The 23162-nt window shown below is 43.0% G+C and overlaps 1 protein-coding gene and 2 pseudogenes across 3 annotated transcripts in view; 2 read left to right on the top strand and 1 right to left on the bottom strand.

Annotated features, from left to right (window-relative positions):
* Positions 1-23162, top strand: part of LOC311529440 (olfactory receptor 6F1-like) — a 206598-nt pseudogene that overhangs the window by 99643 nt on the left and 83793 nt on the right. The gene's annotated exons all lie outside the window — the stretch shown is intronic.
* Positions 841-3326, top strand: LOC311529407 (olfactory receptor 12D3-like; annotated as a pseudogene). The gene is made up of 3 exons: positions 841-855; positions 1699-2398; positions 3317-3326. The product of its transcript is annotated as an olfactory receptor 12D3-like (transcript).
* LOC311529406 (olfactory receptor 6B1-like) lies at positions 13703-14753 on the bottom strand (the record flags this gene model as incomplete). The annotated part of the gene is given in 3 exon segments (XM_084645385.1): positions 13703-14037; positions 14040-14168; positions 14171-14753. Coding segments are annotated over 3 exon segments (1047 nt in total).

The following is a 23162-nucleotide window of genomic DNA, read 5'->3' as shown; positions in this document are numbered from 1 at the left end:
TCTTGATCTCTCTCCAGCAAGCATACAACAGACAGAAAAAAGCCTCCCCCCACTACCCCTAGATTTCAAAGTATTTTGTCCCCTTATTGGTCCTTTTGGTCAGGTGCCAGCCAGGTTACCTGAGCTTATTAACCTTTTACAGGTAAAAGGATATTGTGCCTCTGGCCAGGAGGTATTTTATAGTACTGTATGCAGGAAGGTTGTTACCCTTCCTTTCCCTTTATGACCACCCCCATGGTTAGAACACCCTGAAATTTCAGATGAATTGTGAAACTGACCAATCTGAAAACCCTCTGGCCGTGAAATTGACCAGAATGGACATGAATTTGGTAGGGCCCTACCTATTAGCCAGGCTGGGTAGGGACACAGCCCCATGGTCTGTGTCCCCCCCCTAAGTCTCTGACTGCCAGATGCTAGGACTGAATGGCAGGGGATGGATCACTCATTGCCCTGTTCTGCCCATTGCCTCTGAAGCATCGGGTGTTGGTCACTGTCAGAAAACAGAATTCTGGGCTAGATCGAAGTTTGGTCTGACAGAGTATGGCCGTTCTCATATTCTTATTAGTCTATGCTGGGCTTCCCTTGGCTATCTCACAGACCCAACACCTGGCCTCATCCACCCATACCCATGATCTCTTGGATAAAAGCTTTCTCCTGTGTCCAGCTAATGTAATTAGTCCTGTAGTCAAAGTAGTAGCAGCAGTGCTCAGGGTTAAGCCCATTCTGATGTTGCATGATGTGAGGTTATTACTTCTAAATTCTATCATGTTTAGTTTTAACATTTATGTAAATTGATCTTATTTAAGCTGCAAATTGAAACACTATCTCAGCAGTGAGAAAATGCCCAGTTTACAGGTAAGAACATAAGGACATCCACACTGGGTCAGACCAATGGTCCATCTAGCCCACTGTTCTGTCTTCCAGCAGGGTCTGGTGTCAGGTGCTTCAGAGGGAATGAACTGGACAGGTCAATCCTTGAATGATCCATTCCCTGTCATTGACTCCCAGCTTCTGACAGCCAGAGGTTTCGGGACACCCAGAGTATGGGGTTGAGTCCCTGACCCTCTTGGCTAACAGCCATTCATGGACCTATCCTCCATGAACTTATCTAATTCATTTTTAACCTAATTTCACTTTTGGCCTTCACAACATCCCCTGGCAATGAGTTCCACAGGTTGTCTGTGCATTGCATGAAGCTGCCTGGGGAACCAGAATTCTGCACCGTTGTGTGTGCACATTATGAGACAGTCTTTAATTACATGATGATGAAGGCTACATCTACCCTTGGAGCTGGCGGTGCAATTCTGAGCTCACATAGACATCCTCACACTATCTCTGCTTGAGGTAACACTTTGAAATAGTAGTGTAGCTGCAGTAGCCTGGGAAGGAGCAAGGAGTGGCACAGGCTAGCCTTCACCAGTACAATCCTGCCTGGACCCTTTTTATATGTTGTGACCAAGTGGGGATTTTCCCTTGTTATATTGTATGTAAGCCTATGTGAGTCTTACTGTTTAGCATGAATGCTGTGTGTGCCTCAGTTTCCCTGTGTATTGCACCTGTGTCTAGGTGGTGGGAATAAGGATGTGTGACTTTTGTGGGGGCTGCTTCAGCTGCCTGCATGGTTGCTATGGCAGCCCCTTCATAACCTGAGACCCAGGAGGGGGATGCAACCATGTGACTATGGTTGAAATTGTATAGGCCATATCCTTTGCCAGCTGCCTGGCCCAGCTCTACTTCCACCTCCTGGGCAGCAGTGAGGCCATACTTCTGGCCATCATGGCCTACAACCGCTATGTGCAACCTGCTGCACTACAGGCTGGTCATGAGCCCATGGGCCTGCCTGTTCCTGGCAGCTGCCACCTGGTCCACCAGTTTCCTGCATGTGCTGCTGACCACCGTCTTGGCATCCAGGCTGCCCTTCTGTGGCCACACCATGTCCCCCACTTCTTCTGTGACATCAAGCCCCTACTGAACCTGGCCTGTGGCAATACCCACCTCAACCTGATCCTCATCAACATAGATGCTGCAGTTCTTGGTCTGAGTTCCTTTGTCCTCATGCTCCCCTCCAACATCTACATCATGTCCTTCCTCCTCCTGAAGGTCCAATCTCAAAGGCAGAAGAAAGGCTTTCTCGACCTGTGCCTCCCACCTCACCGTGATGTCTCTTTTCTATATACCAGCTCTTGGCAACTACATAGCTGCCACCCCTGGGATCTCCTCTGAAAGACATGATACCCACCCTCATGTACAGCATTGCCACTCCAGTCCTGAACCCCCTGATCTATACCCTGAGAAATGAGGAGGTGAAATCTGCCCTGAAGAAATTCCTGAACAGAAAGACCTGTCCCTGGAAGGACATGCATTACATGAATCCAAAATCCCCACAATTATGTTTAAGGCATTTCAGTCTTTGTAGATCCACAGATTTGAGAACATTTTTTGTCACTTTGGGTCAGCCTTCTCTACCTGTGCCTCTGTCCTCATGGGGTTGGCCTTTCTCTATCTGTTCCTTCTCTTTGGTTTCATGCCACCATCCCTGCAAAGCCACTGTGAGAGGGAGGTGATAATCGTCTTCATGTACAGCATCTTCATCCCAGTCCTGAACCCCTGATGTACATCTTAAGGAACCAGGAAGTGAAATCAACCTTGAGGGAAAGTGAGGATAAACCACTTCCTTGGGAAATAGTGAATCAAGTGGAGAGAATTCTCAAAGTGAATGTCCTGTCTCTGATATAGACAACATAGTGTAAAAATCAGTCAGTAAAGTCACTGGATATGGCTTATTGCAACAATCTGTAACCTATTAACCCACCTTTGTCCTGGGACTGTCAAGGTGTTAACTTCTCACTTCACCTTGAATGGTCTCTTGCAATATGTATTAACTTCTTATGCTTAAGAATCTGTTCCAGCTTATATTTAGCTGTCACTCTGAGTATCTGTCCCAGAGCTGAAGAAAAGCTCAAGTTCAAAAACTTATCTTTCACCAACAGAAATTGGTCCAATAAAAGATATTACCCTATATCTCTCGTACTGTAAGGGACAATCCTGCTTGGGACACTTGAAAATACACTCTAGGGAACCATTTCAGAGTAACAGCCGTGTTAGTCTGTATTCGCAAAAAGAAAAGGAGGACTTGTGGCACCTTAGAGACTAACCAATTTATTAGAGCATAAGCTTTCGTAATTGGTTAGTCTCTAAGGTGCCACAAGTCCTCCTTTTCTTTCTAGGGAACCATATTAACTACAATTGTATTTTTTATTAAAGTAGTACTGAGAAATTACACTGTAATTTATTCTTTTTGCTATTTGTATTACAGCTGTAATTAGGAATTAGACCACTGGCAACCATTCTGAGTCATCATTGCTAGCAATATTTTTACTGCAGCAGTGCATAGAAAATAGAAACATGATTCCCCCCGACCCTCCCGGACGGGAAAGGACCAATTGAACTTTTCATGGGAAAGAGTTGGACGTGACAAATTTTTCAAGTAGAAAAATTTTTGAAAAGAATGTTCAAAAGTTATGTTTTTGTTTTGACACTTTTGAAATGAAAAATGCCAGTTTTCCATAGTCTGAAACGCCTTTTCTTTCAGAAATTTATGCTCATAAGGGTGCTGTTAAAAAAGTCAACAATGGCCAAAATGTTTCTAAGTAATGTTGGTATAAGGTAGAAAGTTATCCTGGTGTAATGGTGTTTTACACCAGTGTAGCTTATTCATCTACAGGAAGAGGAATGAGTAATACTAATAATAAGCATCTTTATACCAATGTAGCATCATCCACACTATTGTATCAGTAGAAGTATTTTGGTCATAACTAACAAACAAAATACAAGCATTCCATGCCCAAGATAATTATACAGACAGAAAATGCCATGTGTAAAGCAGCTTTGACAATTTGAACTTGAGTAAATCACTCGACCCGTTTCCTCTACCACCTTCTGTCTGACTTGTCTGTTCTGATTGCAAACTCTCTGTGTTAGAGCTGATGGGGAATTTTTGAATATATTTTAATCAGAAAATGCTGATTTATCAAGACGCAACTGGTTTGCCAAACAGGGTCAGGTTTGACAAACTTCCCACATTTTAAGATGGTCAGAATGAAATATTCTGATATTTTTGAAATGTGTGTGTAAAAAAAAAAAAAAAAAAAAAAACACCCAGATTTTCCAGTTTGAAACAAATTAGTTTCCAAGAGAAGGGGGAGAAAAAACGCAAGCAGTGAATCGGCATTGACTAGATGCTGACCTGGGACGACAAACCACAGCCCCACAACTGTTATAGTATTAGATTAGTATACATAAAAAAACATTTAGGGTGAAAATGTCTTTTCCTCTATTGATTCACTTTGTCTAATACATGTATTAGATCACACTTTTGATGAAATTCACCCAGGCTGGGATTTTCAGTGAAGACATCCATTCACTTCCTAATGAATATCAACAGAAGTAGTGTGCCTAAATCCCTTAAGCCCCTTTGAAAAGTTCACCCCTGTGCAGAGGGCCAGCACAATTCCAATACACCACTCAAATCCTTCCTCAGCTGTCAAAAGGGGAGTGAAGTATTGTATAGGCCTTTATTAGGACATTTGTTGTTGTTATTAAAATGTATTGATTGTCACATACTGTGTATTCGTTGTTTTGTTTATTAGTATTAATGATAACAGGGAATTAGCCTGTTTTCATATTTCTATTATTCAAGAGGATAATAATTAATGTCAAGTTGAGAAGGTGAATGTGAAGATATGATTATTTCCTATTATCCTCTGAGCTAACCAAACAAATGTGAATAAGAAGCTGGAGAGAGACTGTTATTCTATGAAACCAGTTTACTATGTAAAAATAAAAAGCCCTGTTTGTATTTTGCATATTCTCTGTGCTTTCACGCAGTCTATTACACAAACATGCACATAAAGATTCATTTCTCTGCTGTCTTTTGTTATAGGGGAAAAAAAATCTGAAGCCAATGTTTGTGGGTGAGTGTTTATTGATGTGGAGGCTTTTCTTGCTTCTAACGCCATGGGAGCACAGCCAGGCGTTAGACCCCTGCTAGTAATTGCCTCTGTGTCAATGAAGAAAGGAAGCAGCGGTGCAGGAGTAGCGAGGCTGCATATATCCCGTGGGATCTCATTAGACTAGCTGAGCAAGCTGCTCCCAGCTGGGTACCCTAGAGGCAAAGCTGTTTGCACCTTTGCTGTGGCTGGAACTCCAATGGCTGATACTCCCATTGCTTGTCATTTTTGGATCTGGTTGTCCCCTTGCTGTGGGTCTCACATCTCTGGCCAGAGCCCGTAACTGAATCCAGTGTGAAATCACAATCCCCACCTCTACCCGATGAATCCCCTATGTTCTGAGTTGAGCTCAATCATTCATTTCAGTCATTAGCAGCGTTTTAAATTTACACAAGCGCTGGGAAATCCCAGGGGATGTGGGGGACTCAGCCAAAAAACTAGAAGCTGAGGTTTGCAGGCTATGAATAGTCAATGAAAAAATCCCTGCACCTGGGGTGGGCTGAGCCCAATGAATTAGGATTTATTTGTATTGGGATACTGCCTGGGAGCACCAGTCACCACCAGGAGCCCCACTGCACTGCACTTGATCAGGGCTTGGGGAACTCGAGGTTAACTAGTAAAACTTTCAAAAGCATCTACAGGATTTAGGAGCCTAAAGGAAATATTTTATAAGCATTTAGGCTCCTAAGTCCCACTGACTTCAGGTGCCCAGGGCCAAGACTCTCAAAGGCATTTAGGCACTTTATTCCCATTAAAATTGATGGGAATTAGGTGCCTAATTTTCAGGATCTGGGCCATAGGCACTTTTGGAAATCCCACCGGGCACTTAGCTGGTTCTTTAGGACCCTAAATACCTTTTAACATCTGGCCCTTTAGAGGGCTAGTTCAATTGACTTTCAATAAGTCTTAGACTCATAAGTGCCTAAGTCTCTTAAGTCCAGATTTTTAAAGGCATTTAGGTGCCTAACTCACATTTATTTCAGTAGGATTTAGTTGTCTAAATACCTTGGAGGACCTGGGCCTTGCCACACTGAATGTAGCAATGCATAAATATATTTCAAAATCTGGGCTTAAATCACTTTGAAAGTCAACCGGACTTCGGCGCTACCCCCAGGGAAACTGGTAGTGATATAACTAAAAGTGCAATTTTATACTGGTTTAGCTGATCTAATGCAACTTTGTATGTGGAGACTCTTACATCTGGGCTTGGAAGGATTAGATTTTCATCGGTAAATATCAGTAAACATCGACTTCAGCATACACACTCATACTGATGAAAGCATATTTCCATTAGCATAACATAAGAATATGAGAATGGCCATACTGGGTCAGACCAAAGGTCCATCAATAAAAATCAAAACTTACAGACAGCCCAAGTAAGAAAATGCTGCTTGAGAACTTATAAGAATTTGACTTAAGGATATTTACTTTGTATATTTTGACATGTGATGCTGACAATTTGTGTTTTAATGGCTACAAGGTGTTAACTTTTTGAATCTCAGCATCTACTGATATTAAATAATTATCTAACCCCCATAATTTCATGCTTACCTATAATTTCGCACAACTGTGAACATTTAAATCAACAAAAATAGAAAAAAATGCTTAAAAATATACATTGATATTATTTGTCAAAATTATATAAAAAAATCAAATTCAGTGTCATTGTGGCAGATAAATCTTTAGCCTGAGCCCAAAAATGTACAGGCACAACTAAATCCAAAGAATCAAGTGTGAACCAATGTGTGCATATTCACACTTAAAAGTTGCACTGGTTTAATAAAATTGACTGAAGTTCAGCTGATGCAATTGTAACCCACTGATGAGTGTGTGTTGGACGACCCCTCGGGGCTGATGCACAGAAGATATGAGTTGTTAATGTCAGCTGCTATGGAACTTTAGCTCAAACTGTAGTGACTTGCGTATTTAGCTCTGGAGATTCCTACTTCAATCCCCAGTGTGCTGGTCAAGAGGGGGATCATCACATAGTATCTGGGAACAGATAAACCCTTAGGCCTCATCTGCACCCACGTCTTGTACTGCTGTAACTATGTTAGTGCCAGGGGTTGTTTTTACCAAGATAGCTAGCTACACAGTACCTCCTCACTTAAAGTTGTCCCAGTTAATGTTGTTGCATTGTTATGTTGCTGATCAATTAGGGAACGTGCTCATTTAAAGTTGTGCAAAGCTCCCTTTATAACTTCTTTGGCAGCCTCCTGCTTTGGTCCACAGCTTGCAGGAAGAGCAGCCCATTGCAGCGAGCTGGTGGGGGCTTGGAACCAGGGTGGACCGGCAGCCCCTACATCAGCTCCCTAAGTTCCTTGTGTGGCAGCTGCCCAGCAGCCTATCAATTGTGGGCAGTTCAGCTGTCCCTCCCCCGCTGCCATGTGCTGCTCCTGTCCTCTGCCTTGGAGCTCCCCGGAGCCTCCTGCAAGCTGTGCAGGGGAGGGGGAAAGAAGGATGCTAATGTCAGGGTGTCTCCCTCCCCCCTGCTCCTGCACCCTGCTTACCCTTTCTCCATATAGAGCAGGGTGGGGACACAGAGGGAGAGAGAGCTTGGGGCAGCAGCTGCTGTCTCAACTTCCTGATCCACTTAAAAAGACAATGTACTTAAAGGGGCAATGCACATCTCTCTCTCTCTCTCTCCCACACACAGGGTGTGTGTCTCTGTCTCTGTCTGCCATGCTGTCTCCCCTCCCTCCATTTGTGCTGCCTTGTAGAGTGTGAGGCTACATGAACAATGTGTTAACACTTGAGGGCTCAGCCAAAAGCTAGTTCATCATTTAGCAGTAAGGCATTCCCTGGGAAATATCCCACCCTCTTCCACCCTCTAACTTCACCACCTCAACCAAACTTCACAATCATCATCACTGTGTACAGTATTAAATTGTTTGTTTAAAATGTATACTGTGTGTACATATGTATAATATATAGTTTTTTGTCTGGTGAAAAAAATTTCCCTGGAACCTAACCCCCCATATTTACATTAATTCTTATAGGGAAATTGGATTTGCTTAACATCGTTTCGCTTGAACTCGAATTTTTCAGGAACATAACTACAAGGTTAAGCGAGGAGTCCAGTACAACCACTACAATGCTTACAGTTCTACCAACATGAAGGGGACTTAAACCAGTATTGCTAGCCCCCCTTCCTATACATGAACAGATAGAATAAAGGTGGTAAGGCTGCATTTAACCTGTATAGTCACTCAGTTAGGCCCCGCTCCTTCCAGCATTTAAATGTATGCACATCTTTACCTTAATGTCTGCCGGACTGGGGCCTTAGTTGTTTTCTGGGCTGAAAATACCATTACAATTCAGCCACAGGAGAGCAGAAAAATATTTAGGCTGGGATTTTCAAAGAAGCCTAAGCCTGGATTTAGGTTTCCACAGGTCTTAGCTTCTTTGGATATTGCAGCTTTCATATATGTGTGGTGTCCACATACCGGGCAGATTGAGAGATAGTTAAGCAGTGGAACCCTAGTCGAGTCAGAAATATTCCTAGTCACAGAAGATATAACTTGTAATCAGAGCAGGTCGGAATTCAAACTTCAGTCCCACAGGAAATTCTAAGATTTTAAATTTGGTTTGTCCTGAAATGGGCCAAAATTTTGGAATTTTTCATTAAATGAAATATTCCAAAAAGTATTTCCTTTTAAAACTATCAAAATATTTCATTGCAATAAGGTTGAAAAGGTTTACTTTCACGTTCTTGTTTTTATAATATTCTATTCTATAGTCAAATCTGTACAATTGAAATAAAATATTTCAGTAAGTTCCTGTGAAAATAAGAACATCCATACTGGGTCAGATAGCCCAGTATCCTGTCTTCCGACAGTGGCCAGTGCCAGGTTCCCCAGAAGGAATGAACAGAACAGGTAATCAAAGTGATCCACCCCCTGTCACCCATTCCCAGCTTCTGGCAAACAGAGGCTACGGAACAGAGTAGCACCCGTGTTAGTCTGTATTCACAAAAAGAAAAGGAGTATTTGTGGCACCTTAGAGACTAACAAATGTATTTGGGAATAAGCTTTCGTGAGCTACAGCTCACTTCATCGGATGTATTCAGTGGAAAGTACAGTGGCGAGATTTATATACATAGAGAACATGAAACAATGGGTGTTACCATATACACTGTAACGAGAGTGATCAGGTAAGGTGAGCTATTACCAGCAGGAGAGCGGAGCGTGGGGGGGACCTTTTGTAGTGATAATCAAGGTGGGCCATTTCCACCAGTTGACAAGAATGTTTGAGGAACAGTGGTGGGTGGGGTGGGAATAAACATGGGGAAATAGTTTTACTTTGTGTAATGACCCATCTACTCCCAGTCTCTATTCAAGCCTAAGTTAATTGTATCCAGTTTGAAAATTAATTCCAATTCAGCAGTCTCTCGTTGGAGTCTGTTTCTGAAGTTTTTTTGTTGAAGAATTGCAACTTTTAGGTCTGTAATCGAGTGACCAGAGAGATTGAAGTGTTCTCCGACTGGTTTTTGAATGTTATAATTCTTGACGTCTGATTTGTGTCCATTTACTTTTTTACATAGAGACTGTCCAGTTTGACCAATGTACATGGCAGAGGGGCATTGCTGGCACATGATGGCATATATCACGTTGGTAGATGTGCAGGTGAACGAGCCTCTGATAGTGTGACTGATGTCATTAGGCCCTATGATGATGTCCCCTGAATAGATATGTGGACACAGTTGGTAACGGGCTTTGTTGCAAGAATAGGTTCCTGGGTTAGTAGTTCTGTTGTGTGGTGTGTGGTTGCTGGTGAGTATTTGCTTCAGGTTGGGGGGCTGTCTGTAAACAAGGACTGGCCTGTCTCCCAAGATCTGTGAGAGTGATGGGTCGTCCTTCAGGATAGGTTGTAGCTCCTTGATGATGTGTTGAAGAGGTTTTAGTTGGGGGCTGAAGGTGACGGCTAGTGGTGTTCTGTTATTTTCTTTGTTGGGCCTGTCCTCTAGTAGGTGACTTCTGGGTACTCTTCTGGCTCTGTCAGTCTGTTTCTTCACTTCAGCAGGTGGGTACTGTAGTTGTAAGAATGCTTGATAGAGATCTTGTAGGTGTTTGTCTTTGTCTGAGGGGTTGGAGCAAATGCGGTTGTATCGTAGAGCTTGACTGTAGATAATGGATCGGGTGGTGTGGTCTGGGTGAAAGCTGGAGGCATGTTGGTAGGGATAGCGGTCAGTAGGTTTCCGATACAGGGTGGTGTTTATGTGACCATTGCTTATTAGCACCGTAGTGTCCAGAAAGTGGATCTCTTGTGTGGACTGCTCCAGGCTGAGGTTGATGTTGGGATGGAAATTGTTGAAATCCTGGTGGAATTTCTCAAGGGCTTCTTTTCCATGGGTCCAGATGATGAAGATGGATATTGATAAATTGGAGAGAGTCCAGCGAAGGGCAACAAAAATGATTAGGGGTCTGGAACACATGACTCATGAGGAGAGGCTGAGGGAACTGGGATTGTTTAGTCTGCAGAAGAGAAGAATGAGCGGGGATTTGATAGCTGCTTTCAACTGCCTGAGAGGTGGTTCCAGAGAGGATGGTTCTAGACTATTCTCAGTGGTAGAAGAGGACAGGACAAGGAGTAATGGTCTCAAGTTGCAGTGGGGGAGGTTTAGGTTGGATATTAGGAAAAAACTTTTTCACTAGGAGGGTGGTGAAACACTGGAATGCGTTACCTAGGGAGGTGGTAGAATCTCCTTCCTTAGAAGTTTTTAAGGTCAGGCTTGACAAACTCCTGGCTGGGATGATTTAATTGGGGATTGGTCCTGCTTTGAGCAGGGGGTTGGACTAGATGACCTCCTGAGGTCCCTTCCAACCCTGATATTCTATGATTCTATGATCAATGTAGCACAAGTAGAGTAGGGGCATTAGGGGACAAGAGCTGAGGAAGCATTGTTCTGAGTGAGCCATAAAAATGTTGGCATACTGTGGGGCCATGCGGTTACCCATAGCAGTGCATTTCTATCAAGCATTCTTACAACTACAACTAAAAGTTGCAATTCTTAAACAAAAAATCTTCAGAAACAGACTCCAACGAGAGACTGCTGAATTGGAATTAATTTTCAAACTGGATACAATTAACTTAGGCTTGAATAGAGACTGGGAGTAGATGGGTCATTACACAAAGTAAAACTATTTCCCCTTGTTTGTTTCCCCTCCCACCCCCCACTGTTCCTCAGACATTCTTGTCAACTGCTGGAAATGGCTCACCTTGATTATCACTACAAAAGGTCCCCCCTGCCCACGCCCCGCTCTCCTGCTGGTAATAGCTCACCTTACCTGATCACTCTTGTTACAGTGTGTATGGTAACAGCCATTGTTTCATGTTCTCTATGTATATATATCTCGCCACTGTATTTTCCACTGAATGCATCCAATGAAGTGAGCTGTAGCTCATGAAAGCTTATGCTCAAATAAATTTGTTTGTCTCTAAGGTGCCACAAGTACTCCTTTTCTTTTTAGAGGCTAGGGAGACCATCCCTGCCCATCAGCCATTAATGGATCTATCCTCCATGAATTTATCTAGCTCTTTTTTGAACCCCATTATAGACTTGGCATTCACAACATCATCCAGCAAGGAGTTCCACAGGTTGACAATGTGGTGTGTGTGAAGAAATACTTGTTTTCAACCTGCTGCCTATTAATTTTATTTGGTGACCCCTAGTTCTTGTGTTATGTGAAGGAGTAAATAACACTTCCTTATTTACTTTCTCCACACCTGTCAAAACTTGCTCTGACTGTACAAAGTAACAGAGCAGGCCCCACTGAGATTTCAACTCATGATGCCTGGTTTACAAGGCCAATGCTTTAACTCCTGAGCTATGGAACTAGTTGATAAATGAATTTCATTGAAAGTCCGTGTCCAACTTCTTTAGGTCCTTGGAGAATCCCAGCCTGAGTGACTGAAAACTCCACAATTGTATAGGGCTCAATCCTGCCAGGTCCTGGGCACTGCCCTTAAAGGCTGTCAGTTCCCACTCTGTAGTCACTGGGATGTGAGGACACAGAGGCTGTGATTTCATATAGAAGTGCCCAGCTCCCATTGTATTTCCAAGGGATTCAGGTGCCTAACTCCCTTAGGTTTCTTTGAAACTCCCAGCCACTCTGCTGAGCATTATCGGGTGTTGGCAATGGGAGTCAATGCATCATGGGAGTCCCATGGCTGTAGAGTATGATGGGAGATGGAGTCCAGCTGGGGAGGCCAGCTTACAGAGGAGACTCCTAGGAGGCACTGCTGCAGGATTTCAAAATCAAAATATTTCAATTTAAGATTTCACTCTTTGGCCAGAATATTTCACTGTGTTGGCTGAAAATAAAAAAAAAAAGTTGTATGGTTTTGGGGTTTTCCGGTTTTTTTAACTCAGTTTTATATAGAAAGAAGTTATTTAGTTGAAGATCTTATTTTTGTTGAACAGAAATTTCAGCAGAAATTTTTGACCGCATACAACATAAATTGGCTTTTTGTGGTTCAGTCATTATCGAACAGCAAAAAGGCACTCAGTGGAATACAACAACAGAAAACAGGATTAAAGGGGACTAAGTGAAATCCACTTCCTCTCAATACATCCTTAATTGTGAATGTTACATAGGCTAGTGGCGTATCAATATGATAAGAAATATGTTAAAAGGTGTAAATGAATAGGAATAGCACCTGAAGCAGAACAAATGTATTTCGGAGATATTAACCCACATGCTTCATGGTATAAGGAAATAGGAGTCAGGAATATTTTCCCCCTTTTGCTCTATAGCAGAGATGGAGCTGACACAAAATAACTATTATCCCCAACTGAGATCAGGGTCCTGTTGTGCTAGGCAACATACAGACATATAATGGGAGACAGAGCCCGCCCCAAGGAGCTTACATTCTAAGGGAATTATGTGTACATCTCTCATTGAATTTCGGCGGAATTTGGGCATCAAACATCTTTGAAAATTTCAGCATAAATAGACAAGTCAGCCAAACAGTTGGCAAAAGAGGTATTGTTATTACTGATTTACAGATGGGGAACCAAGGGACAGAGAAACTCACCCATAGTCCAACAGGAATTCCATGGCATGATTGGTAGTTGATCCCAGATCTGTTGTATCCCATGGCTTTTCATCCTGTGACTGCACCTGGTGGCTACAGAACTTGGAATTGTTGTGTTATGCACTGGATTTTTAAAGATATTTAGGACATTTGGATGACCAATTCCCTTTCCTTTCTGAAAGTCCCCAATCTCTTAGTGGCTTTGAAAAATCTCAGCCTATGGCTGGGATTTGAAAGGACCCTAACGGAGTTATACCCCTAAGCCCATATTGAAATTCACCAGGAATTATCTACCTACCAAGATATTTATATGGCCTTTATCCCGATAGTATCAGAGGGCTACACAATCAGTTATGGATTTATTTCTCACAACATTCCTGTGTGGTATGGAATTATTATCCCTATTTTATAGATGGAGAGAATCTTCCATACAGTAGATCAAGTTCCAAGGTCACACAGAGAATCAGTGACAGAGCCAGGAACTAAACCCAGGTCTCAGAAATCCAATTCTACTTCTCTATCTGCTAGACCAACTTTCTAATCCTAAAGAGCTGGACTTAGATGCCTTTGGGAATCCCAGATTACATGCTTGGTCCTGCCTCAGCTCAGGGGGCTGGACTTGATGACTTCTTGAGGTCCCCTCCAGCCCTACATTGCTATGATTCCATGCCTATCCAATTGGTTAGGGAGCAGTTACTGTCCAGGGTTTTCCTCAGGACCTCTTTCACTTCCTTGTTCCTCAGGTAGTAGATCAGAGGGTTCAGCGCTGGGGTGACTACAGCGTAAAAGACAGACACCACCTTGTTGAGGTTGAAACGGTGGAGCCTCCTAGGCTGGGTGTACATGAAGACAGTGGCTGAGAAGAAGAAGATGACCATGGTGAGGTGGGAGGCGCAGGTGGAGAAGGCTTTCCTCCTGCCTTGGGCAGTGGGGATGCACAGGATTGTGGTGATGATGCACAGGTAGGAGAGGACAGTGACAGCAAGCGGAGCAGCAGGATGACCAAGGTCAGGGCAAAGTCCACCATCTCCGCCACCAACATGTCGGTGCAGGCCAGGTTGAGCACTGGGGAGATGTCGCAGAAGAAGTGGTTGATGACTCCGGGACAGCAAAATTTCAGCAAGAGATGAAGTACACTTTGACCAGGGAGATGGAGAAGCCGCCTGCCCAGGAGAGAGCTGCCAGCTGTAGGCAGAGTTGGTGGGTCATGATGGCTAGGTAGTGCAGTGGGTAGAAGATTGCCATGTAGCGGTCATAGACCATGACGGCCAGGAGGACGCACTCGGTGCACATGAGGAAGATGAAGAAGTAGAGCTGGGCCATACAGATGGGGAAGGAGATGCTCTCCTTCTGAGACCAGAAGCCCACCAGCAACTTGGGCAGGACGACCGAGACATACCAGAGCTCCAGGAAGGACAGGTTCCCCAGGAAGTAGCACACGGGCTTGTGGTTCTGCTTCACCACTAGGAGGATGACCACGTTCTCTGTGATTGTCAGCACGCGGGTGAGAAAAAAGATCAGGAAGAGCAAGGCCTGGACCTCCAGTTTGGTAGGAAATCCCAGGAGAATGAATTCCCTGAGGCCGGTTTGGTTCTCCAACCTGGCTTGGGTTTCAAATTCTTTATCTGCAGATGTGAAAGGAATGGAAAAAGCAGCTAAGTGAACTTGTGCTTGTGTGCAATGGATCGAACAAGTGAATCCATCCATTAAGTAATTATAGGGGTCACATCAGTAGAGTAGCTGACCACCTCACAATCATACATGTATTAAGAGGCTTCTTCATCATTGTGTGAAAGTACTTATGTGGGGGACGATGATGCACACAATTGCCATCATGACCCTCATGTGCTAGGCAGACCTGGGTGGTATTTTTTGTCTGAAAAGTTTTTTCAGCAAAAAGTGCAGATTCTTCAACTCCAAAATATTTTGAAAATTTGTGTCAGTTTTGCCAAGTTATTTTGGGTGAAAAGACCTAATTAAAAAAAAATCAAATTGTTTTGATACTTTGGTTCAAAATGACTTATGTTTCAAAATTTCGCTGATTTTATTAACAAACAAAACCATTTGAAAATGGTCAAAGCTAAAATGAAAGGTTTTTTTGACCCACTTTTTTTTTTGATTTGTTGAAAATTTTGGGAAAAAAAGGGTTTTGGTTCAACCCCAAATGATTTTTTGGAACTGCCAGTGCACTGAAAATCCATTATTCTCACAGCTGAGTGTTTCCCCAGAGAACTTAAAAGACCTTTATAGACATTCTTGAACATACTGTTTGATCAAAACAGAAGGAAATCACCAAAACATGTTCACTTTTGTTGAAACATTTTGTTTTTTGAGGAAATTTTTGTAAATGAAAAATGTTGAAAGTTGTCAAATGTTTTGTTTAGGCACAAACAATTCCATATATTCTAGTCATTTTTTTTTCATAAATTCATAGTATTTAAGCCATAAAGGATAATCCAGTCTGACTCTGAGTATAACATGGGACGTTACATTTCACTAGTTGTCCCTGGATGCCCACAACTTAAGAACAGCCATAGCGGGTCAGACCAATGGCTTGTCTAGCCCCATATCCTGTCTCTGACATTGGTCAGTGCCAGTTGCTTCTGACAGTTGAGGTTCAGGGACTTCTGTACCATTTTGGTTGTGTCCTTCACCATCTTGGATAATAGCCATTGATGTACCTATTCACCATGAACGTATCTAATTTTTTTTAACCCAGTTATACTTTTGGCCCTCACACCATCCCCTGGCTATGAGTTCCACAGGTTGGCTGTGCATTGTGTGAAGAAGTACTTCCTTATTTGTTTGAAACCTGCTGTCTATTCATTTCATTGGATGACTCCTGGTTCTTGTGTTATGTGCAGGGATAAATAACACTTCCTTATTTACTTTCTCCACACCAGTCATGATTTTATAGACTTCTATCATATCCCTCATGAGTTGTCTCTTTTCTAAGTTGGACAGTCCCAGTCTTCTTAATCTCTCCTCATTTGGAAGCCTTTCCATCCCTTTAGCCCTTTTTGTTGCCATTCTCTCTACCTTTTTTCCAGTTCTATTTTTTTTTTTTGAGATGGGGCAACTGGAACTGCAGGCAATACTCAAGGTGTGGATGTGCCATGGATTTATATAGCAGGATTATAAAATTTTCTGTTCCATTATTTATCTTTTCCTAATGGTTCTTGACATTCACAATGACTCCAAGATCTCTTTCTTGTGAGGTAACAGCTAATTTAGATCCCATCATTTTGTATATATAGAGGGGATTATATTTTCCAATGTGCATTTCTTTTCACTTATCAGCACTGAATTTGTTGCCCAGTCACCCAGTTTTGTCAGATCCCTTTGTAACTGTTCAAAATCAGCTTTGGACTTATCTTGAGTAATTTTGTATTGTCTGCAAACTTTGCCACCTCACTGTTCACCCCCTTTTCCAGATCATTTATGAAGATGCTGAACAACAGTACTCTCAGTACAGATCCTTGAGGGACCCTGCAATTTATGTCTCCATTGTTAAAACTGACCATTTTTTCCTACCCTTTGTTTCCCACCTTTTACCCAGTTACTGATCCATAAGAGGACCTTCCCTCTTATCCCATGACAACTTAACGGTGCTTAAGAGCCTTTGCTGTGGGACCTTGTCAAAGACTTTCTGAAAGTCAAAATACACTATATTCACCGAATCCCTCTGCTTGTTGACCCCCTCAAAGAATTCTAATAGATTAGTGAGGGATGATTTCCCTTCACAAAAACCATATTGACTCTTTCCCACAATATCCTGTTTATACATATATTGGCTAATTTTGTTCTTAGACTCAACCAATTTTCCTGGTACTGAAGTCAGGCTTACCAGCCTGTAACTGCCAGGATCACCTCTGGAGACTTTTTTTTAAAAATGTTACATTAGCTACCCTGAAGTCATTTGGCACAGAAACTGATTTAAGTGATAGATTACATACCACAGTTAGTATTTCTGCAATTTCGTATGTGAGTTACTACAGAACTCTTGAACAAATCTCCCTCACATCCTCTGAAGTGAAGACTGATGCAAAGAATTCATTTAGCTTCACTGCAATGACGTTGTTGTCCTGGAGTGCTCGTTTAGCAACTTGACCATCCAGTGCCCCCCACTACTGTTTTGCAGATTTCCCACTTCTGATATGCTTAAAAATTGTGCTTAGTTGTGTTTTTTTTTTTGTCCGTAGCTAATTGCTCTCCAAATTCTTTCCTGACATACTTTATTATACTTTATGCTTTATTTGCCAGAGTTTATGCTCCTTTCTATTTTCCTATCTAGGATTTTAATTCCAGTTTTTAAAGGATGTCTTTTTGCCTCTAACCACCTTTTTCACTCTGCTGTTTAGCCATGTGTTGTTTTTCAGTCCTCTTACTGTTTGTTTGATTGGGGGTATACAGTTAGTTTTAGCCTCTATTATGCTGTTTGTAAGTAGCTTCCATGAAATTTGCTGACAAATCACCCTTGTGACTGTTTCTTTTATTTTCTGTTTAACTAGCTTCCTCATTTTTGTGTAGTTCCCCTCGTAAAGTTAAATGTTATTGTGGTGGGTTTCTGTGGCATTTTACCTTGTACAATGATTTACATTTCATAGAATATCAGGGCTGGAAGGGACCTCAGGAGATCATGGTCATCTAGTCCAACCCCCTGCTCAAAGCAGGATCAATCCCCAATTTTTGCCCCAGAACTTTAAATGACCCCCTTAAGGATTGAACTCACAACACTAGGTTTAGCAAGCCAATGCGCAAACCACTGAGCTATCTCTCCCCGGCATTTCAGGGTGTTATGGTTGATATTATCAAGTGGTTCAGATGTATTCACTTCCTCGACCAGATCCTCAGTTCAACTTCAGACTCTTGTGGGGTCCAGGACAAGCTGCTCCAAGAAGCAGTCATGAATGGCATCTAGAAACTTTACTCTACATCCCTTCCTAAGGTGACACATACCCAGTCATTATGAGGATAGGATTGGATTAGACTAAAGCATAACTGGTGTTTGCCTAAAGTATATCTTCCAGAAAGGTATCAGTCTTCAATTGAAGCCATCAAGAGATGGAAAATCTACCACTTCCCTTGGTAGTTTGTTCCAATTGTAAGGGGACTGTTGTCCCCTTACTAACATTCAGTGGGGGTGTTTTAGTTGCTAAAAAATACTAAAAAGGGAAAAGGGTCGGTAGGGAATCAGGACCCTGAGACTGACAGCCCCCAGGAACAATGGGAAGAGGCCAATGCTCCAGGTCAGCCTGAATGACAGGGCGGGCAGGCTAATCAGGGAGTCAGGAGGCCAGGGAGGTCCTGTCCTCCGTGTGAGCTGGAATTACCTGGGTCAGACAGAATGGGGCCGAGCTAAGTAAAAAGCAGGGACCCAAGCTTAGCCGGGGAGCAGAGCTGTGCCTGATCCAGAGGGACCAGAAAAGCAGCCCAGAGAGAGAAGACCCTGTCCTGGGAGCAGAGCTGCAGCCCAAAGCCAGAGGCACGGCCCAGAGAGAGCAGACTTGCCCTGGGAGCAGAGCTGCAGCAACCAGAGCCAGAGGGGCCAGAAAAGCAGCCCATGAAGCAGGTCAGTGCTGGGAGCAGAGTCACAGAAGCAGCCTGCAGAGCAGACCTGTCCTGGAAGCGGAGCTGTAGCAACCAGAGGCAGAGGGGCCAAAGAAGCAGCCCAGGGAGCTGGAGGCAGAGCAGCAGTGCTGAGACAGAGTGGTGGAGCTGGGGCTGGAGCAGTCTGGATGGCTGGGTGTGGTGAGCAGCTGCGAAGAGCGAGGGGGGACCCTTGGCAGTGGGCCCAGCACAGGGGGACGCCTCAGCCAAAAGGCTCTGCAGGCCAGGCTTGGATCGTAACCCTGACGGGGCAGGGGCGACACTGGGAAGAAGGGTCCTACCACTTAGAGCCTGAGAGCGTGTGGCCACCACCAGAATCATAGAATATCAGGGTTGGAAGGGACCTCAGAAGGTCATCTAGTCCAGCCCCCTACTCAAAGCAGAACCGATCCCCAATTAAATCATCCCAGCCAGGGCTTTGTCAAGCCTGACCTTAAAAACTTCTAAGGAAGGAGATTCCACCACCTCCCTAGGTAATGCATTCCAGTGTTTCACCACCCTCCTCGTGAAAAAGTTTTTCCTAATATCCAACCTAAACCTCCCCCACTGCAACTTGAAACCATTACTCCTTGTTCTGTCATCAGCTACCACTGAGAACAGTCTAGAGCCATCCTCTTTGGAACCCCCTTTCAGGTAGTTGAAAGCAGCTATCAAATCCCCCCTCATTCTTCTCTTCCGTAGACTAAACATCCCCAGTTCCCTCAGTCTCTCCTCATAAGTCATGTGTTCCAGTCCCCTCATCATTTTTGTTGCCCTCCACTGGACTCTTTCCAATTTTTCCACATCCTTCTTGTAGTGTGGGGCCCAAAACTGGACACAGTACTCCAGATGAGGCTTCACCAGTGTCGAATAGAGGGGGACGATCACATCCCTCGATCTGCTGGCAATGCCCCTACTTATACATCCCAAAATGCCATTGGCCTTCTTGGCAACAAGGGCACACTGTTGACTCATATCCAGCTTCTCGTCCACTGTCACCCCTAGGTCCTTTTCTGCAGAACTGCTGCCTAGCCATTTGGTCCCTAGTCTGTAGCAGTGCAGAGCAAGTGTCCAACCCACAGCATCCCTGCAGCACAGCCAGGGTCTGAGAAGAAGGCCTGGGACTTACAAGGGACAGACTGTGAACTGCCCTGATATTCCAGAGACACTGTTTGTGATGTTCCCTGCCACAGAGTGGGCTGATGTGTTTCCTTTAACCTTTCCCATTTTCCCTTATTCTTTTTAAAATTAATTGTTGATTAAATAACTTGCATTTGCTTCAAATCTGTATGTAATGATCAGTGGGTCAGAGAAGTGCCCAGTGCAGAGAGAGTACCCCAGAGTGGGGACACCTTAGCCCCTGTCCTAAGTGACCACAGCAGGGTTGGGGGTCGAGTCCCCTAGGAATCCTGGTCCCAGTCTTGGGGTTACAAGGACTCTGCCAGACAGGAGAGTGGAAAGGGAGTCCTCAAGGGAAGGGAGGCCACTGGGTAAAGGAAGTGGGAGCGAGGACTCAGATCCTTTCGCTAACCCACTTCACTGGAGTAGTGCAGAAGCCAGGAAAGTTCCCCACAATAGCAGGACTATTCCCCCACTTACACAATGTTAAATCATCCTCACTGTTAAAAGTGTGTGTCTTTTTTCTAATTTGAATTTGTCTCGCTTCACTTTTGCACTGGGAAAAAAAAAGGTAGGGAAAAGATTTTTTTAAAAAGGGTGAGAAATAGTGGTTGTTGGGGAAAACACTCTCTCATCTTTCTGCTCTTTCCCCCATATCTTTTCCTTTGGCCAAAAAGGAAAAGAGTGAAAGATATTGTATTCTTTTTTCCCACCCAAAAAAAAAAAAAGTAAAAGAAAATTTTAGTGAAACATTTTCTGTTTTCTTTCATGAAATATACTTATCTTTTTTTTTTTTTTCAAAAGGCTGTGTTCTTTAATAGAGCAGCCCCAGGTGTAATGACATCAAATGATTGGAAGCATGCTAGATTAACCTTAACTGGAAATGGGGAGCAAGGTTTTTTTTAACAATGAGGGTAAGTAACCACTGGTTATGGGTGCCAGTTGAAAAACATAGACAGGTATTTAATACTATTAGAAATATTAATCTTTTTTAAAACCATAAAAAGCGGGACTGGGGGATGATGTTACAAACCTTGACTCAGGGGAGCAATCTTTATTCACAGTACTCATCCTACTGAAGGCAAAATATTTTTTTTTCCACATGATAGTAAATTCTGTAGAAAGTGACAGCTAGCTAGATAATATGAAGGCTTGGTAAACTTTGAACTGACTTTTCAATGCTACAAAAAGTGCTGCAGCATCGGTGTGGACGGTGAGAAGGTGCAGATAGGTGGGACAGTTTTCAAAAGTCTTCAGCTTTCAAGAAGTCAGTCTAGCAGCTTAAACCAGATCTATCTACCTATCATCAAGACATTTCTGTCTACTTTATAATTAGATTTTCCCAAATTCTAGTGACCATGGTACCTAGGCATTGCACAGGAGTTATAAAAACAATCAAACTGGCTGGAAGATCAGTCAATAGTCCATTCCAAGTGTGGAGATTAGTCATGTTTCTCAACCTTCGCACACACCCTGAGCAGATTTTCTGATCTTCTGGTGATGTTGTGAGTCCTCCAGTGAGACCTGAGGTTGGCAAGGGAGGACTTTTTCAGAGTGACTGCAGAAGAATGTTCCAAATTCTTGCTCTTGCAGTTGAGAATTTCTTCCCCTAGGTCCCTGGGTGTATGCCTAGGCTATATTACTAACTATTTCAGTGTTGCTCAGGTCACTTAAAATGGGAGGAATCCTGCAAACACACCCACTGCAAACAGAATTAATGATGCTTCCATTCTTCTTATACTCGGTTCTTCTATCCTAGAGTACACCTTGACGTAGCCTTCAAACCCTTGCAAATATCAGGGAACATGTCCATGCTCAAAATGTAATTCCACTAATCCCTGGAAAAGTTTACCCTTCAGAAGACATGCTGTTGTGGGTTTCTGAGCATGGGTGTTCCTTCAGCGTATACTTGCCTGGAGCTGGTCCTCCATCAGTTCCTGAGAAGAAGCAAAAAGCCTGGTGTTAATCTCCATTGTGTTATCTTTAAAGCATGCTGAGTATTTTCCCCAGGTGAAAAGAAAAGGAGTACTTGTGGCACCTTAGAGACTAACCAATTTATTTGAGCATAAGCTTTCGTGAGCTACAGCTCATGCTCAAATAAATTGGTTATTCTCTAAGGTGCCACAAGTACTCCTTTTCTTTTTGCGAATACAGACTAACACTGCTGTTACTCTGAAACCTTTCCCCAGGTGTTAATGGGTCTAAACTGTTTAGGTGGGAGAGGAATTTCAGAAGGAGCCTTACACAGGACAATTGTCCTGAAGAGAACTTATTAAAGATAAATAAGAGCAGGACACCTATTTCTGAACCAGAAGTGGTAAGCTTGCTTCAAGAATGGCTAAGTAGAATTGTCTAGACTGTGTTATACAGGAGGTCAAGATTAGATGAAGTAATGGTAGAACTGGTTGGAAATTTTCCATTTAAACTTTTTTCTTTCTTTTTTTTTTTTGGTTGGAAAACTGGGTTTTCAACAACATGAAACATTTTGCAGAAGTGTCTGTTTTCCTCAAAAAATATTTTTTTAATGTCAGAAAATTGAAAACAGAATTTCTTTGGTCATTTTGGGGTATCTGATACTTTGATTAAAAGCCAAGAATTACAAACATGAAAAAAAATCCTTTTCATTGAAATGTTCCATTGAAAAATATATAGCCCCCATTTCCTAACAAGCATTACATAATAGTCCCTCCTGGCCTTAGAATCTGAGAATGGCTATGTGGGGGAAAGAGCAATTGCGATAAGATAGTTCAGACATTGTGTTGAATTTGATGAATTGCTCCGTAATGATGGATACGATGCTGCTGCCTAGGACGAGCAGCAGAACCTCACTGACGTACTTAACTGTGACTCAGTGACCTGGGCTTTCCTATCTGTGCTGGAGTGGTAGATGGGGCCTATATCCTCCATCTGTGCCACCCATACACTCACCTTGCCTCTGGGTGCATAAACCAAGAGAACTGCTTTGCACTGCTCTGGCAGGCTGGTGATTTACTGATACTAATCTTGGCTGTCGGGATGTTCAGATTTTAAAAAGTACAGAACTTTTCGATAGGCTTGTGTCCTCAGGCAAGTCGCTTCTCTACATGTCTCTGTGTCATCTTCAGCCTCTCATTTATTCAGATAGGGGCAGGGACAGTTTTCTACCCTGTCCTTTGACTTCCAATGAACATATTGGAACCCCAAACTCAGGGAAGGCTTGTAGGTACTACTCTTAAAACTAATAATAGTAGATGCTGAGACAAATGTGAGGATTTTGGTAATAATTTCATCATTCCTATGCACACTTCTGTTTCCCTCTGTGCTCTGTACCACTATGCACTTAGGTCTGGTCTATAGTACTGACTTATATCGGCACAACTATGTCTCTGGAGTGTGAAAAACCCAGTTACACCAACCTAATACCCCATG

The sequence above is a fragment of the Lepidochelys olivacea genome (genome assembly GCF_965140295.1).
Source record: "Lepidochelys olivacea isolate rLepOli2 genome assembly, chromosome: 13".
In the NCBI taxonomy this organism is placed as follows: domain Eukaryota; kingdom Metazoa; phylum Chordata; order Testudines; family Cheloniidae; genus Lepidochelys; species Lepidochelys olivacea.
This window is presented reverse-complemented; position numbering and strand designations above follow the sequence as displayed.